General features: G+C 46.6%; 4 protein-coding genes across 4 annotated transcripts; 2 read left to right on the forward strand and 2 right to left on the reverse strand.

Moving 5' to 3' along the window:
• Positions 1-780: 780 nt before the first annotated feature.
• On the reverse strand, positions 781-5,113 carry TRUGW13939_04305 (uncharacterized protein; the record flags this gene model as incomplete). The annotated part of the gene is made up of 7 exons (XM_035487482.1): positions 781-1,593; positions 1,670-1,982; positions 2,117-2,918; positions 2,967-3,428; positions 3,564-3,809; positions 3,869-4,745; positions 4,829-5,113. 7 exons carry the CDS (start codon positions 5,111-5,113, stop codon positions 781-783), a joined length of 3,798 nt encoding a protein of 1,265 aa, XP_035343375.1.
• A 793-nt stretch (positions 5,114-5,906) lies between these two features.
• On the reverse strand, positions 5,907-6,647 carry TRUGW13939_04306 (uncharacterized protein; the record flags this gene model as incomplete). Its single annotated transcript, XM_035487483.1, has 1 exon — positions 5,907-6,647. The coding sequence occupies one exon, from the start codon at positions 6,645-6,647 to the stop codon at positions 5,907-5,909; it is 741 nt and encodes a 246-aa protein (XP_035343376.1).
• Positions 6,648-12,004: 5,357 nt separating this feature from the next.
• Positions 12,005-12,433, forward strand: TRUGW13939_04307 (uncharacterized protein; the record flags this gene model as incomplete). The annotated part of the gene is made up of 1 exon (XM_035487484.1): positions 12,005-12,433. The coding sequence occupies one exon, from the start codon at positions 12,005-12,007 to the stop codon at positions 12,431-12,433; it is 429 nt and encodes a 142-aa protein (XP_035343377.1).
• Positions 12,434-12,768: 335 nt separating this feature from the next.
• Positions 12,769-14,611, forward strand: TRUGW13939_04308 (uncharacterized protein; the record flags this gene model as incomplete). Its single annotated transcript, XM_035487485.1, has 3 exons — positions 12,769-12,887; positions 12,936-13,286; positions 13,345-14,611. 3 exons carry the CDS (start codon positions 12,769-12,771, stop codon positions 14,609-14,611), a joined length of 1,737 nt encoding a protein of 578 aa, XP_035343378.1.
• Between the last annotated feature and the right edge of the window lie 1,413 nt (positions 14,612-16,024).

Consider the following 16,024-nt stretch of genomic DNA (forward strand, 5'->3'; position numbering starts at 1 on the left):
AGCTGTTTGATGTCACATCCAAGATCTTACTTGGGGCACGGTGAATAGGATAACATGATGTTGTCTCCTGCGCATTTATATCTGGTTCAGATAATACCAATAGCTTTTTGATAGTGGAAGCTCAGGAATAGGGTCTTTTCTTTTCCGTTTCGAAGTCTGTGGATTCACTATAAGCTTTGGATTTTGTACTATCTGTTTATAATTACATAGCCTTTCTTAAAACTTTACTAGATGTATGGCTAGGATTTTTGTCTTGAGTTGATTTCGGTAGGACTATATGTAAATATAGATATCCCTCTACAGCCTTGATATAACCCCATTTACTTCTATCTATGCTATGTTCACAAACGCATACGTCTCGCCCCATTTGGGTATGTTCCGTCTATTATCGGAATGAATGTCCATTGGTATTCCCCTCCCTCTTTGCCCAACGGTTGAATAATTGCGGTAGTTACGAGGTATATGGTTCATTGACGTCTTAGATTGTCCATAGCCAGGTTGAGAACACAAGCAAAAGTCATTGGCCATGTCTCAGAGGCAGCATTGAAGAGTGAAAGTGCATCGCAATGGATGTATAAGCGCTATCTACTAACTAGGCTCCGAAGGAAACAAAGGAAAAAAAAAACTTCAGATCACTGTCCTTTCCCCTTTCCGCATCGAGTCTGAACCGCGATTTCCATGTTTAAGCTTACCATGCCTATGCCAGCTGGTCCATAGCCTTACATATATAGATATATCGACCAAAAAGCCAATTATAGAACCCAATCCAATAGACCAAAATCAAGCCGCTGCCAGGTATACATCAATCACAGCCCTCTTGTAAGCTGTGAAGCCATTGATCGTAGGATGGAAAATGCGGGCCAGGAATGTTGGCAGTTTAGATCCACTGCTCGATGATAGATCGACATCTCCATCGCCAGGGACGTTATTTGGCAACTTACTGAGGTCGATGGAATCCCCAGACGCTGTGGCATTGTTCAGCGCGCAGCTGAAATAATCTCCAGCGTCTCCGTTGTCTTCCCAGATGGCACTGCAGTCGTCTCCGACCGATGCGATCTGTGAATCAGCAGACAAAGTGAAGGTATTACCGGTCGAATACTCAAACGGGTAAAACCAGATATCTGAGTTGCGGTAGCTGGGCTCGCTGACCCCTTCTTCACAGAACCGGTGGCCCTCAAAATAGGGGTCTACGTCGACGTAGTGAATAGATCCACCGGCTGGAGGTGAGGTCGCTTTCACAACTCTTTCAATAATCCCGTTTAACTTACAGGTTAGGTCGTTCATGCGTTTGCGCCGACGTTTGATCAGAGGCAGGACGGGGTTATTTATACAACCAAATTTGAAGCTAACTTTGTCGCATGCATCTGTCTCGGCATTCCAGAAGGCTGGATAACCGGTCACGAAAAGATGGGTGGTAGGTGCAGACTGGAATATAGCATTAATAGCCCGTCCAAAGCTGGGAATGAAGTCTTGTCCTTTCATGCGGTGTTCTAGAGCGACCATTGCTTTGTCACAATCATCGGAGCAATCGTTGAATGTAGCACTTGGCGTGCAGCCCCCGCACCCTTTGAGATCGTAGAAGCGATATACGCACTATATGGTTAGTAATCATTTATAGGGCTTCATGGGGAGGAGACATGATCCGGGTTGCATGATGCAGGGAACTTACCCTGTCCAGGACGTCAGCAAAGTTAACATCATTCCCCCCAGTAGTCAGTGTGACCATGTCTGGGTGTAAATCCTTGAGTTGATTGGCTTGGGAGAGGTCCGATTTGCCTCCTCCTCCACCGCTGCCGCTACTTGAGGAATGTGTGCCGTCGTCCTCGTAAATATCGTTGATCGTTGACCCCGAGCATGCGATGAAATGAAAGTTTATGGGCTTGGGCCTTGTATTTCGTCCGCCCGAGAGAGCTGGGGGCCCGCTGTTTCGATAAAGCGCCGACATGACGTCGTCTCGTCGTACTCGTTTCCAGCGCTTGGGCCTGAAGCAAACGAGTCACCAAGGGTAGCCAAAGGAGTTACATCGAATGGTGATGTATGTGGCATCACTGGCAGCTGAGGGTCCGCTAGAGGGCCGTCGTCACCCGTATGGTCCTTAGTCGCGCATTCATTATACCAGCTGTCTGCTGTGTTCTCGATAGAATTCAATATGCTGTGCATATCGGCGCGACCATCACCGTCAAGGTCAGGGAAATACGTGCATGATCCGGCCACGGCTCCCCGATATTTGGCTCCCATAGGGGCCCATTCATAGCGTGATCCCTTAATATCACGACGTCCGAGATTGTACCAGACCGTACCATCCCCTGTAAACTTATCAGTATGAATCATATCGGCTCGCCCATCCCCGTTAACATCAGCCCAGTGCAGGTTAGCCCTATCTTTTTGCTCAGAATACTTAAACTGATCAACATAGTCCCATCCATCATCGTTATTATGGATAAATCCCCAGGTACGACCGTCCTTCTCCACGCAGAGGTAATCTCCCTTCCCATTACCGGAGACGTCGGCAAAGTGCACAGGACGATCGAAGAATCCTAACCCACGTTTCTCAGGGCAGTAAAGGTCTGGGGCTGCATTCAGATTATACTCCCAATTAAAGTCACCCGTCTCCCTAATCCGATTCCGCCAAAGTACAACTTTGTTTTGGTCATCAGATCTTGTCCAGACAATATCGCAGGCGCCATCACCATCCCAATCTACTAGATGTAAGTCTCGACGGTCAATATCAGACGCAATCTCCAGTTGGGTTGGATCAAAGATAATCTTATTAGGACCCCAGTAACTTTCTCCATTTGCTGGAGCCATCGTCGGGCCTTTATTAGGGTAGAGTCGCATATGTCCCGTGGAGTGGATCCAAACATAATCCGCCATACCATTTTCATGGCCCATCATATTGCAGTACCGGTCTCCGTCAGCTGGAAGCGGTAAGCATGTGAGAAATATGTATATTTCCTAATACGTACCTTTTATCTCCCCCCCCCCCCCCCCCCCCCCTCCTCCAGTATTCTTCCATACATGCATAAAGTACATTGGGCCTAGGTCTTTATCTGAAGTGTCTTTCTGAATGAAGACATAGTCTTGAAGACCAAGTAACCCAAAGGCTGCCGGTTCTCCGTGGATTCTTGCAAAGTAGACATTATCCCGAAGGCCAGTGCTGCCAAATTCGCCCATTCCAGGATGTGTTGGGCCAGAGCTTACACCTCTGTGGAAACCCTGGCGCCAGACAATATCTAATCCGCTCCCATCGTGTCCCTTAGTACAGCTTCGGGAATTCGTGTAGGTGGTGGTTGCACCATCATCACCGACCCAGAGCCAGTCATCCCGTCCGTCGCCGTTAATATCCTCGAATCGAACACCCCGGAGGTCGCCTATCCCTTTTCCGGCGAATCTTTTCCCAAGGGGTTGCCAGTATGCTGGGACGTTCTCTACAAAAGTACGTTAGAAACTATTTACTCCCTCTTCTGTTTGCTAGGAGGGAGACACATCCTTCAACTAGGCTCTGAAGGAGAGGCTTGGTATAAGGATATATATTTGGAGAACAAAGTTCGAGAGGGACTTACCTATCCACCCATTTCGCCAACACGTAATGTCTCCATTGTCCGCTATAACACAGTAATCCGCGCGACCATCACCATCCACATCACCAAGGCGAACATGTGCCTGGTCATATCCTTCCGCGTCCTTCCATTTCCCGATATCACTAAAGGTTGGAGGCGTGTTACTGCCAGGATCGCCGTCACCGTTATTGACGCTTGCATATGCTGTTCCATCTAGAGCTATGCAGACGTAGTCATCCAACCCGTCCGCTATAAACACATTAGCTCGCCCCGTATATACGACAATGTAACTCTGAAAGTACACCTACCATTAATGTCAATAAAGTGAACTCCTCCAGGATTACAGTTCCCATGGATGCTAAACGACCCGCCTAGTGGGAACATTTGTTCATTCTCGCCCGTATTTCGGTAGGTGTTGAAGGTGACGAAGCCGCTACTACTTTTCTGATAGATGAGTAGGTCATCCTTTTTCTGGGTATAAAGCCTAGCAAAGAAAAAGTTAAGCTCGTCATCATCCTTATATTCTTCTGCTGCACCTTTTCCCGAGCGGACCGAGAAATATATCCCCATAAACTGGCTATCATGGTAATAGATGCCGTCGTCTTCGCCACTACCCTTCTGGGTGTGCCCTCCAGCATAGATGCCATCGCCGTACGACTTGTCGCAGGTTCCAGTGGGTGAAATTGAGACTGGCGCAGGTTCAGGAATGATACCTTGGATAGCAGCTTTCATGATCGCTTCATACCATACCGATGCCATCTTCGAATATCCAATGTCGTTTGGATGCTTGGGATCGGCGTAGTCATCAGGATAAGAGAGCCAGTTATGGTCAGGAGAGGGCGCGAGAGGATCCATATCAGCCAGAATAATGGAGACATTGTCCGCTCGCATTGTTTCCACTAAAGTCCTGAATTCTGTGTTCACGGATTGCCGAGTGGCCTCGATGTTTTCCTGACCAGAGGGTATCAAAGTTGATAGAATAACCGCGGTATTAGCCATATCTGGTGCGGTAACTAGAGATTCAATCAAGGACCGCATCCGATCTCCGGCATAGGGGATGTTAAGATTTTGCTCGCAGTCATTGGTCCCAGCATTAACTAGGACAATATTTGGTTTGTATTTCAAAGAATTTCCGACCGCGGTTTGGACCTGGCTGATAACATCGCCAGAGTGTGCCTCGACACCCTGTATGCAGAACAAAGCAAACACTATCAGTATTACAGAGAAATAGGGACACAAATAAGGAGTATAGTGAGGAAACTTCTCACGTTGTCTTTCATATCTCCATTGGTTTTACTACCGACCATATCCACTTGCCAGCCCTGATATCGCAGTTTATCCCTGAGAGGCTTACGATATCCATTGCCTGTTGAAGAGAGATATCCCCACGTAATCGAGGCACCTAGTGGAAGTATTCTCAACGGAACTTTTGGGATGTCTCCGCTATTATCTTGTCTAGTAATTGGATGATGGGAAATGGTCTCCCCAAACGCAGTTTGCAATTGTAGTGTCGGCAGGACTGCCAGAACAAATATCCAAGAAAGGCGTGCCATTGAGAATTGACTTGTATTTCTTGCTTACCTTTAAATAGCTGTGACTATCATTGTTATTAATACTCATTTTACCCCAGGCACCAATATGACTGTGAGACAAAGCACATGAATAATGCCCTTGTGTAGCTGAGTGATATTGTACATTATCATGCCAACGCATTTGTGAGGCGTAGTACATGAGTACCCTTGTACAGCTGAGTGGGATATCATATCAAAGGCGCTTTATCCCGCCAATATAATTATATGGCGGAGGATATAAGTACCTATATATGATTAACTAATGTTACATATTATTATATTAATATATTTGTGAGATGTAGTGTATAAATATTTTTATATAGCTAAATGGGCACTGATATCATACTAAAAGTACTTTATCTCACCAATATAATGGTGGAGTGTAGACACAAGTACCTATACATGGCTAACCATCCTTGCCTAGGTGACTCTCCTGCGTGATTCACTAATATAGTTCATCATTATACTAAAACAGGTGTGCATCATAATATATGGGCACCCTATAGCTGTTAGTAATAAGTGAAATGTGTAGATGTGTATGAGAAATTGGATTTAGCTAGAGACATCTTTGCTAACATGAAAGAAAGGAACAAAGAAATAATGGATCTAGAGCTAGCATAGCTAAGAGCGCCAAAGTTACACTGCTTTCTAGCTGTTGGTCGGCGTACTGATTGAACTTCCTGGCAACTACCCATTACTTAACAAACAGGGACTAGTCATCTTTTATCTCAAAACCTGCCAGTCTAGCGGAAAGTAGCGGCTCTGTGATGCACCTTCACATAGATTTGTCCAGGATATTTGCCCTCCAGGCGAGCTCCGCAGCACCTCGAGCAGCAACATACTCCGATTGAGAGGCAGTCAGCTGTACCTTTGCCACTAACCCCTTAACCGCTTCCTGGATGGCCTCTCGTACAGAGTCATCTAGGTTCCCTGTGATGATAACCAGAATCTCCTCCGGGATGAGCTGACCCTGGTACCACTTCCTCAAGAATTGATCCACAAACTCTGCCACGCGGCAAGCGTGTCCGGCCATCTGGGAGTTGCCGCCCAGTTCAAACGAAGCCGCCGCAAGAATATAAGTCCCCCCTAGGTCTATTGCTTCACGTAGAACACTTGTCTGGAGTAAGAGCGCTTGTTCAGTATATTCAACTAGGAGTGTGACGCGATCTGGTAGCTGAGAGCTTTCATTCTCGCATTGGTCTTTATTCTCAAAGTGTCTGCATAGCCCCATCCCATGTCCAGAATAAGCCGCAACGATTTCACGTAGATGATAAGTGTAGTATCCTTGTAGCTTGCGAAGTCCTAGATACTCTGCTGTGTCGATGATGTCTTCGCTGTAAAGCGCTATTATACCCGGGTAGCTTATTATAGTATATGGTAGTGATGACGGGGCTAGAGTAAGGAGCTCCTTTACTAATTCGCTGAGGATTTTCACATCCGATGAGGCTGGTAGACCGAGCTTTTTTCGAAACGCCCTCCATGCCTGTCGGGGAATATCGTCCCAGTGATCTTCCATCGAGGAGTAGGGGGGACTAATATCGATTAATATTTTGGGTGTGGCAGGCTAAGGGATGAGTAAATGTTGGACAGTTTACCTAGGGTGTCTCGCGCTACGCAACGAGAGGCGCTGCATCATTTTGATGTAACGATGACTGCCCTCAACTCGACCGACGTCCCTGAAGGAGCCATCTGAGCAACGAAGAGAGAGTGTTCTACATGTTTGAGTGTGCGATTTTATCTTCGTAGTTTGGCAGGTGATCTTACCCGTACGAGGCCGTGAGAGATATCCCTACCGCTAGCGGTGGTGAAGGGATTTTTTCCATCTCGGGTATTAAACATGAAGACCAAAGCCAGTATATAGAGACGAGTATAGGAATTGAGAGCAGGTATTTTGAAAACATTTCTGCGGATGTTTGAGTTGCAGCAACAAATGGGTCGCGGAGCGCTTTTTGTAGGCCGTAGTTAAATCACAGAGCCCGCCATAGGTAATCGCCATTGAGCGTTCTCATTGGATCATTTTCGACGCTGTTATCCTCAGGCGACTTGCCATCGTGACCATAACGACATTGTTGGTCACACCAGGGTCGGATCATTTTTACCCGAATCAATTAGGAACTATGATACATATGTACGTCAGATTGCATTGGCAAAACGCTATTGCAATATGCATTTGCATAACGATCTTTTCGAGCCTGATATCACAATAGTTTTATACCTTCATAATGATAATTAAAGTAAATCTAAAGTAGATTTACTTTTTTCTTCTATAATCTGGTGGTGTATCCCCGGTAGTGATGAAATTAGTTATCGCATTGGGTGCGGCCGAGTTACGCCATGCCTCGTAACACACGAGCCACGAGCTAGCCAATACATACAAATAATCAGGTTATTGCCGCCTTGTGTGCTCACAGGTTACAATACGAGTTACTGTAATTAGATATCATTTCAGACTCAAAGAGGAAGACGGTGGTTATTAATTGCTTGACATTGAGCAAAAGATCCCACATACGGGTACACCTTGTAACACGCACAAATTCCAGGTCATAGAACCCCTAGTTAGGTGCCGAAGGCTGGATGTATACAGTTTAACTAACCGCCAGGCAGTGGCACCTTGTTGAACAGCACCAGACCATCACGGAGATAGCTACTGGTGGTATGGTGTCCCTATATGGATTGAACTGAACTTTGAGTTTTTACTCATTGCGGAATTGATTTGAGAGGGACAATGTAGGTTTGGAGATAGTGCCCTGAAGATGCTATGGATCTGATGGTAAACGGCCAGCAGTTGAAGGGAACCTGCCCCTGTATGAATATTTCCTACCTGTCTGCTTTGTGCAGCGTCAATTGGTACCGGGAGGCTTTGTATGTGCTGTTCATGCCCGTGGTTGGTTTTGGCACAAAATAAAGCCCGAAGCATATATAGTGGATACGATACCGAATTCTCAGGGTCAATTGAAGCAAAGAACTGTGAGTTTCCACCCAATACCGACATATTTAGATAATAATGATGAGAAAAACTCGAGCCTTTCTGATTTTGAGAGAGACCAGAGGACTTCCATTTGTCAAACATTCATGGGACGTATATCCCAGATGGAAGAAATATTTGAAAGTTACTCGAAAAGGCACGTTGTCTCTCAGAGGAAACTCAAATCACTTATAACGAGTTGTCCAACAGGAAATATGTGGTTGCACGAGTGCAGAGAAAACGCTTCAGACCTGGCAAGGGTACCTGGGCTGAAAATTTTACTTGAGAGACCTATGCAGCGGCTTATCGACTATTGTATTTCCCTCTCGCAAAATGCACACTGCAGTTACATCCGGATAGCGCAGCCTTTATTGAGACACAGAGGAATTTAACGGAAATGCCTAAGAGAATAGCAGACATGAAACGGAGAGTGCATGTGGTCGCCAGGATGCTCGATCCGGTGGAGAAAGAATCTGGCATTCGAGCTGGGATTTCAAAATCTTCAACGGTCGGATAGATCAATCTATACCAGAGACCAGTCCAAAATTAGTCCCTAACTATAGAATATTTACACCATCTATCCGGAGAGTTGAAAAAATAAAATAAATAAAAAAACTTTGAACATAACTACGCTTGAGTCCAAGTTCAAATGTTGTCAATGCTAGGTGACTTCCAAAAATATACCACGGAGATCGGTGTGATGCTGCATGTGAAAGCTTTCGAAAAAATTGGTACATTCTTTTCTCGAACCTGGTGATAGGCTGCCGTTTAGAGCCGACCTAATTCATACTAAATGGTGTAATAATGGTGTAATATCGACAAATGTGTCGACCAAGACGTCCAGAGAGAATTCAATCCTCATGTAGGTGGTGCCGCCACTGCCCAGCAATTTTTGGACCCCTGGTAACTGGCTGGATTTTTTAGGTTGGAGATTTTCGAATCAAAGTTTTGGATCCGATAATTTCATTGATGTTCATCAATGAAAAATAAAACAGAGCATTGCAAGAACATAATAAATGCACCCAGGACCTTGCACAACGCATTGGTGCACGATTCGGTCGTGAGATGCCGCCTGGAGGCATAGAACCCTTATCGGCCCTGCATCAAACATTGAAAAAGTAACTCCCTAAACTATTTTTGAGAACCCGCAAACTTGTTCAAGCATATCTTGGAGAGTTTGTACAAATTTAAGAATCCTAGTATCGCTCGTTTGAGGAAAGCCTAAAGACAGCCACTAGTATCGAGGGCATTGATGCCCAAGATATTCTTGGTGATTGGCACGCTAATATCTTGAATCCCATTTCTAAGATCAACAACCTAAGCATTTGCAATGGGCCTTATGCTTGATCCTAGCACTGGTATACCTATACCCAGTTCAGCCTGGGATTCGAAGGACTATACGGTTGCCAGACAGACCTCAAGGAGAAATCATGGAAACCAGTTCCGCCTCAGACTCTGTCTTTAGGGGGGTGGGGAAGAAGAAGAAAAAAAAAGAAAAAAAGAAAAAAAAAGAGGCGTACAATAGTCTTGAAGCTATGGGAGGACTTCGGAAATCGGTGCTGCGCGGTCAACCACTGATGGCCGATGTGGATTCGAAAGATTTTTCTTCCAACGAACTATTCAAGTCGACTAGTTAATGTGCTTTTCTTGGCTGGGAGTCTATTTCAGTCCGATACCGAGCCAATCAAATCCGAGGCTGGATTCCCATCTCACATATCTTGCCGGTGAGATTTTTGATGTCATTACCGCGAAGGGCAAGCTCTGGCTCGCAATGAACCAAGACCACCCGGACGGCCGGATGGGCTAGATATGGGAGAAGCATTTCGCCAAACTCAATGTTTATTGCTCGAGTGATGACTAAAGTCTCATATATAGTGATTTTTTTCCATGGAGTACAAATGAAGCCACGAAGAACCAAATCAACATCTGAAAGACACATGAATGAAAAAATATTTTCGACTCGGTCGTGGTTTATGATTCATGATGCGCATTAGCTAACTGCAACACAACCATTCCAGCATGGTTACCTACTTCGGTGCTTCTGCAGGACGCTACAACTCATGGCAGCTTACAAGTACGGATTATAGACCTTTTATCATCTCATGGATCGACCGTTGTAGCACATACAAAAGCAGGTTTTCCTTGTTGCATGTATTCACACAGTGATACTCAATGACGGCAGGATGCTTGCGAGCGGAGACGCTAGTCCACGATCACATAAGGTGCATAGCGTTGTGGTTACACCATCTTTTCGTGGACCGAATTCAAATGTCACGGATTCGCGATACTCCCCGCTTAAATGGGTCAAAAACGGAGCAGATCGACAAGTCATGTGCCCGTTACATGACTATTTCGCCGTCAACAATGGAATTGTGGCGGTGAAAAAAAAAAGAATAGACAGCTTTTAAGAACTTTGTCGAGAATAATGGACCGACGGTGTTCCAGACGATGATCATGAACTTGATCTGCCACGTACCGATGATCGCCAACGGCAAGCATTTGGTTTATGAGACATCGGCGTTCTTTTGCTCTGCATTGATCACTCATAGAAAGCTTATCTGATAGACAATAATATTAGTGCAAACAATTGGCCTCCCTGCTGCAACCAAGGAGCCTCTTCTGCGCGTGTTCTTTCGCGTAATTGTGTAGTTGTGAGCCTCTTAGCAAAAACACGATGGAAGCCTTGGCGTTTCTCGAAGCAGAATTTAGGGTGGTAGGAATCGAGTCAGGTCGAGGCGGGGGTAAGCGACAAAAAAAAAGGCCAGTCGAAGCGCCTAACCCTGGGAGCTTTTCTGCGTTGCATGGCTATCTTGCATAACTACTTGACAGCATCGCTTTCGCAGGCCCGGCTAACAGCATAAAAATAACCAACCCGTCTTCGCAGATGCTGGATGTGTCAAACGTGTGTCAAATATTAATGTCTCTGTAAACCATTATTGCACTACGACATTTTTGTTACTCAATGCCGAGCGCAAGCAGGGGATTCATCGGCCTCTCCACCACTCAAAAGTTGATGTTTGTTCAATTTCACACGCGTTGAGCGAAGGTACGGAGTGCGCCTTGAAGGAGGCTAAGACTTTTGCGGGTTATCCTCCGATAAGCCTGGGATCATTACATCCGATGTTCCTTGGCCATCAGCATCAAGGCCCCCCCAGGGCCAACATCAGGCTCCCAACTCCCAACTGGCCGAGGAAATCGTGGAGTCCCCAACTTGAACCAACAGAACCCACAAAAAAGCGCGAACAAGATTCGCTGTGACTGGGGCAGGGGCCGCAGGGCTGCCTGAGCCTCGCCTGTCTCATAGGTCAGTCTCTAGCTATACTCGATTGGTCGTGGATTGTCGGATACGACTTACTCCCGAGTCGTGGTCCTTAGTCATGGGCACGAGTCTAACACAAGGGCGATCCAATCAGGGCGATGTGATGCTGCGACGCCTCGTGTTCTCAGCCGGCCTAGGCCGTTGAATTGCTCTCAGGGGAAATTGGCATCTCGCTTCGCGGGAAGAATCACATCACATTGCAGGCAAAGTCAAAAAGCGAAGGCTGAAGTCAAAGTCCAAACGCGAATAATAATATCCAGGAACACTGTGGGAGTCACGCGAGGGCCAAAGCGCCTTCTCGGCAGCGGGCACGTGAGAGCGGGGTAGCCGCGCACTTGTGCTGCGCAACGGCAGACGGAGAACGGAAACGATCTTCGCGCGTCCTCGCTCGCGTTGGCACTTGGAACAAGTGCCACCACCCCCCGCCACTGATCGTGCACCGTCAATCGATATAGTGCTACGGCTTCAGGGCTCTGTCGCGACAATAATTTCCCCGCAGAGATGGCCCGTCAGCGAGGCCGTTGACGATTCTCACATGGTTGGAGGAGCCAGGCCGGCGCCGTTCATCGACTTTTCTCGCCGCCATCCAATGGCGCCTCCCAGAATCAACAAGGGTCGGATTTATTTGTTAGCGCCTTCTCCTGAGGTGACATTTTCGCTCTCTAGGCAACCCTGGATACAGGGATCCGTCGATTTGGCGCCTTCACGCAACACTGCCGAGACCCGACATACAGGCCAAGAAGCAGGTGGCAACCCGGTTGAGACGACGTCACCGCCAAATGTTCCTTGTGCTGGCTTTCTCTGTCGCTCTGTAGGCGCGGCCATTTCAGTTTTGCTGACGGGAAAAAGCCTTGAAACTAGTATTATGCAAGGCACGGAAAGCGCCGACTATACCCCGGAAATTGAAACAAGTGGTGTGGCCGAAACAACAGATGATCGCGCTAACGAACCGACCGGGGCTGCAATAATGACATTATTGCATCGCCCAACGCAAATGCCGACGCTCGCGTGTTTCTAAATCCGTCCAATAATGCCCGCACCTCGTGGACGATTTGATTTTGGTCTCCACTACTACGAGCTAGGTTCGAGTGAAAAGTCGGGTTAAACCGTGGGACAAGTGGCCAAGAATTAAAACTTTATACTTCCTTCTGACACTCGGACCTAAGATTAGTCTCGTATGGCAGTTGATGACTGCGTTCGTCCCACTAGTGGCAAGCTGCAGCTGTTTATAAACATCCACCTGCCGCCGGCCGGCTCTTCTTATGAGCTGCTTAGCCGCCGACCTACACTCACTTTCTTGGAACAACATCACTCGCCCCATTTCCCTGGCCGGGTCAAGCCATGTGAAATAAGATGCAGTGGACCTCCATTCTTGAGAGGATACCGTTTCGCCAGCCAGCCGGCGTGCCCGGCTCTGCTGTTCCTGCCATTGTAATTGGCATCTTTGTCTCTCTGGGAGGCATTCTTTTCGGGTATGGATGATCAACCTGTCTCTTGAACGACTGATCTGACCGAAACAGATATGATACCGGCAACATCAATGGCATTATTGCCATGCAGCAATGGAAAAACAAATATTCTACCGGATACACCAATGAAACGACCGGAAAACCTGACGTAACAGCCGGGGAAAAAGCCCTGGTAGTCTCCATCCTCTCTGCCGGTACCTTCTTCGGCTCTCTCGTCGCTGCTCCAGCTGGCGATAAGATTGGTCGTCGCTGGGGACTCATCTGCTCGTGCACTCTTTTCATCATCGGTGTCGTTCTCCAGGTCGTTTCCGAGACGATGCCTTTGTTTGTCGCGGGTCGCGGTATTGCTGGGTTTGGAGTGGGAATGCTTTCAACACTTATTCCCCTATACCAGTCGGAAATGTTAGTTGTTTGCTCGCTTCCCTTTACCGTAACAGCAAGAAGACTAACCAACTCATAGTGCCCCTAAATGGATCCGTGGATTTGTCGTCGGGACGTACCAACTCTCCATCACCTTGGGACTTCTGGTCTCAGCGATTGTAGACAACGCAACCAAAGACCGCCGCGATTCAGGAGCATACCGAATCCCTCTCTCCGTTCAAATTGGCTGGTCGCTGATTCTTATCTCCGGCATGTTGTTTTTGCCTGAAACACCTCGGTATCTCATTAAACGCAACAGGCCCGACGCGGCCTCTCGTTCTCTAGCCAAACTGCGGAAACTGCCACGCAACAGCCCGCACCTGGCTGAAATCGCCGAGATTGCCCAGTATCATGAACGTGAACTCAACCTAGGAGGTACATCATATTTGGACTGCTTTAGGGGCAATCTCGGAAAGCGTCTTCTGACAGGCTGTCTGCTGCAGTCCCTTCAGCAACTTACCGGGATCAATTTCATCTTTTACTACTCGACTTCGTTCTTCGAGAACAACGGTATGTATGACGCTTTCACCATAACACTTATAACGAACATCGTGAACGTCGTTTCGACAATCCCGGGCCTGTGGATGGTCGAGAAATGGGGACGGCGACCACTGCTATTCTTCGGCGCTATCGGCATGGCGGTTTCCCAATTCATCGTGGCTACAATTGGCACCACCTCCGCTGGGCATGATGCTGCCGACAAGGCGTCTTTGGCATTTAACTGCATCTATATATTCTTCTTTGCGTGCTCCTGGGGTCCCGTCGTCTGGGTAGTGCCTGGTGAAATCTTCTCATTGAAAGTGCGTGCGAAAGCGATGTCTATCTCCACCGCATCCAACTGGCTCTTCAATTGGGCCATGTCGTACGCCATTCCATATATGATCGATCCTGGCCAGGGAAATTTGAACTTGCAGGCCAAGGTCTTTTATGTCTGGGGTGGGTTCTGTGTGATAGCGTGCTTAGTGGCGTACCTTTTGGTCTACGAGACCAAGGGCCTGTCTCTCGAACAAGTCGACGAAATGTATAGCTCCATCGGTAAAGCCTGGGAGTCGCATTACTTTGTTCCCGAGGCACACCCTCCGCGTCCGCGGCCGTGGTCTGGCAACAGATATAGTGGCCAAAAGCCACCTAGCGCGACCTATAAATGCCATATCGAGGCTGTGAATTCTCCCAAGAAGAATGATGATGACGATGACGACTACGAAGCCAAAGAAAACGGGAAGACAATGTCTCCACAGTCAGAAGCCAGTGGAGGCACGTTTTACTTTGATTTTGATCGTCCTGTTGGGACTCAACAGTTTTCGTGATTTCAGAAACACATGTATTTGTATATATACCCAAATGAAACGCAACGATTTATGCATGGAAATGTGAGGAGTCTGCAGGGAATTCACGGAGATCAACCTGGGATGGAGTTTTGGTTTTATCTAAGTAGCGTAGCGTTAATCAAATTTGCAAGGTCAAACATCTATTTTCTATGCAATTGGTATTTATCAGAAAGCTATCCACAATATGCGCCCTAGGAAAGATTTTCGGTGTCCAGTTGACGGCTTCTAACACTGTTAACCGTTAACGCGTTTACGGTCTCGTATATGACTCAAATCCCTCAAGTGTTGCTGGGGCTGTAGGAGACTAGAGTCCGATACAATATGATGCTTTGGTTGGTCGTGATTCAGATGAGTGAAGATAGTTAAAAAATAATGCCTTGATAGTGTAGAAGTAACTATCGGGCTATTAGTATTGTTGAAAGCTATTTTCGTTGACGATGGGATACGCCAGTACCGCTCAACATCTACCACATAGGGCTCTCAGTCCACTCGCTAATGCTCCAGGGCTGATCACCATGTACTCCATGCTCGCAGGCTTGCTGGGCACTATTACAGCATTTTTTAAGCTAATATTTGGCTATCTGGATAATGAAGAAACCGGTTGAGGAACTTTAGACAAAGTGAAACGATTTTGATACCGTGAAGCAGTGGAATTGATTTACAAGTTGACTAACACCCTGCTGTTAGAACAATGTCGATTTTGCGATGATGCTTTATATATTAACACCATTCAAAATTAAACATGGAAGTAAATATTTTTATATCAATTAGTCCATCAACGACATGGCTCTAGTAGAGAGTAGAGCTTAGGATATCATTGGTGGTAATAGCAAGGACAATAAAGATAATCTAACCTACTTCCTAACAAAACAATGACTAATAATCTGTTATGTAAAAGCTAATAACATATGGAGAAATTTGGAGATGGTTTAAGTGATTGGTGAATAGCATGGATAAAAAAAATTCACATTCCCGCAATTATATCATGTCATTTAACAGTGCCGCATTCATCCATCCCTTTTCGGATAATACTACCTGTCGTTTCTCAAAATTTGAAAAAAAAAAATGAAATTAATGGATCATACCGAGATCCACTTTATGCGTTCGATCGTTCCCGTCCGGATCGGATCGAGTTGACATTCCTAGGAGGATTCCCTCACATTCCGATCGAATCTAGATTTGGTCCCACTATAAAATATTCGGCAGTACGGAGTGTGTCCAAGGTACGAACTTAGACATTCCATGGAGTTGGACAAGGTATGACTATGAAAATCGTTTTTGTCACACCATAGATTGATAAATCGAGCGTTGTGCATGAACCATACACAGAACCGTTGGCACGCCGCACGCAAAATTCGTGTCACAGCATTGAAGCACTTGGGTAACCGATAT

This window comes from Talaromyces rugulosus, chromosome II (genome assembly GCF_013368755.1).
Source record: "Talaromyces rugulosus chromosome II, complete sequence".
Taxonomy (NCBI): Eukaryota; Fungi; Ascomycota; class Eurotiomycetes; order Eurotiales; family Trichocomaceae; genus Talaromyces; species Talaromyces rugulosus.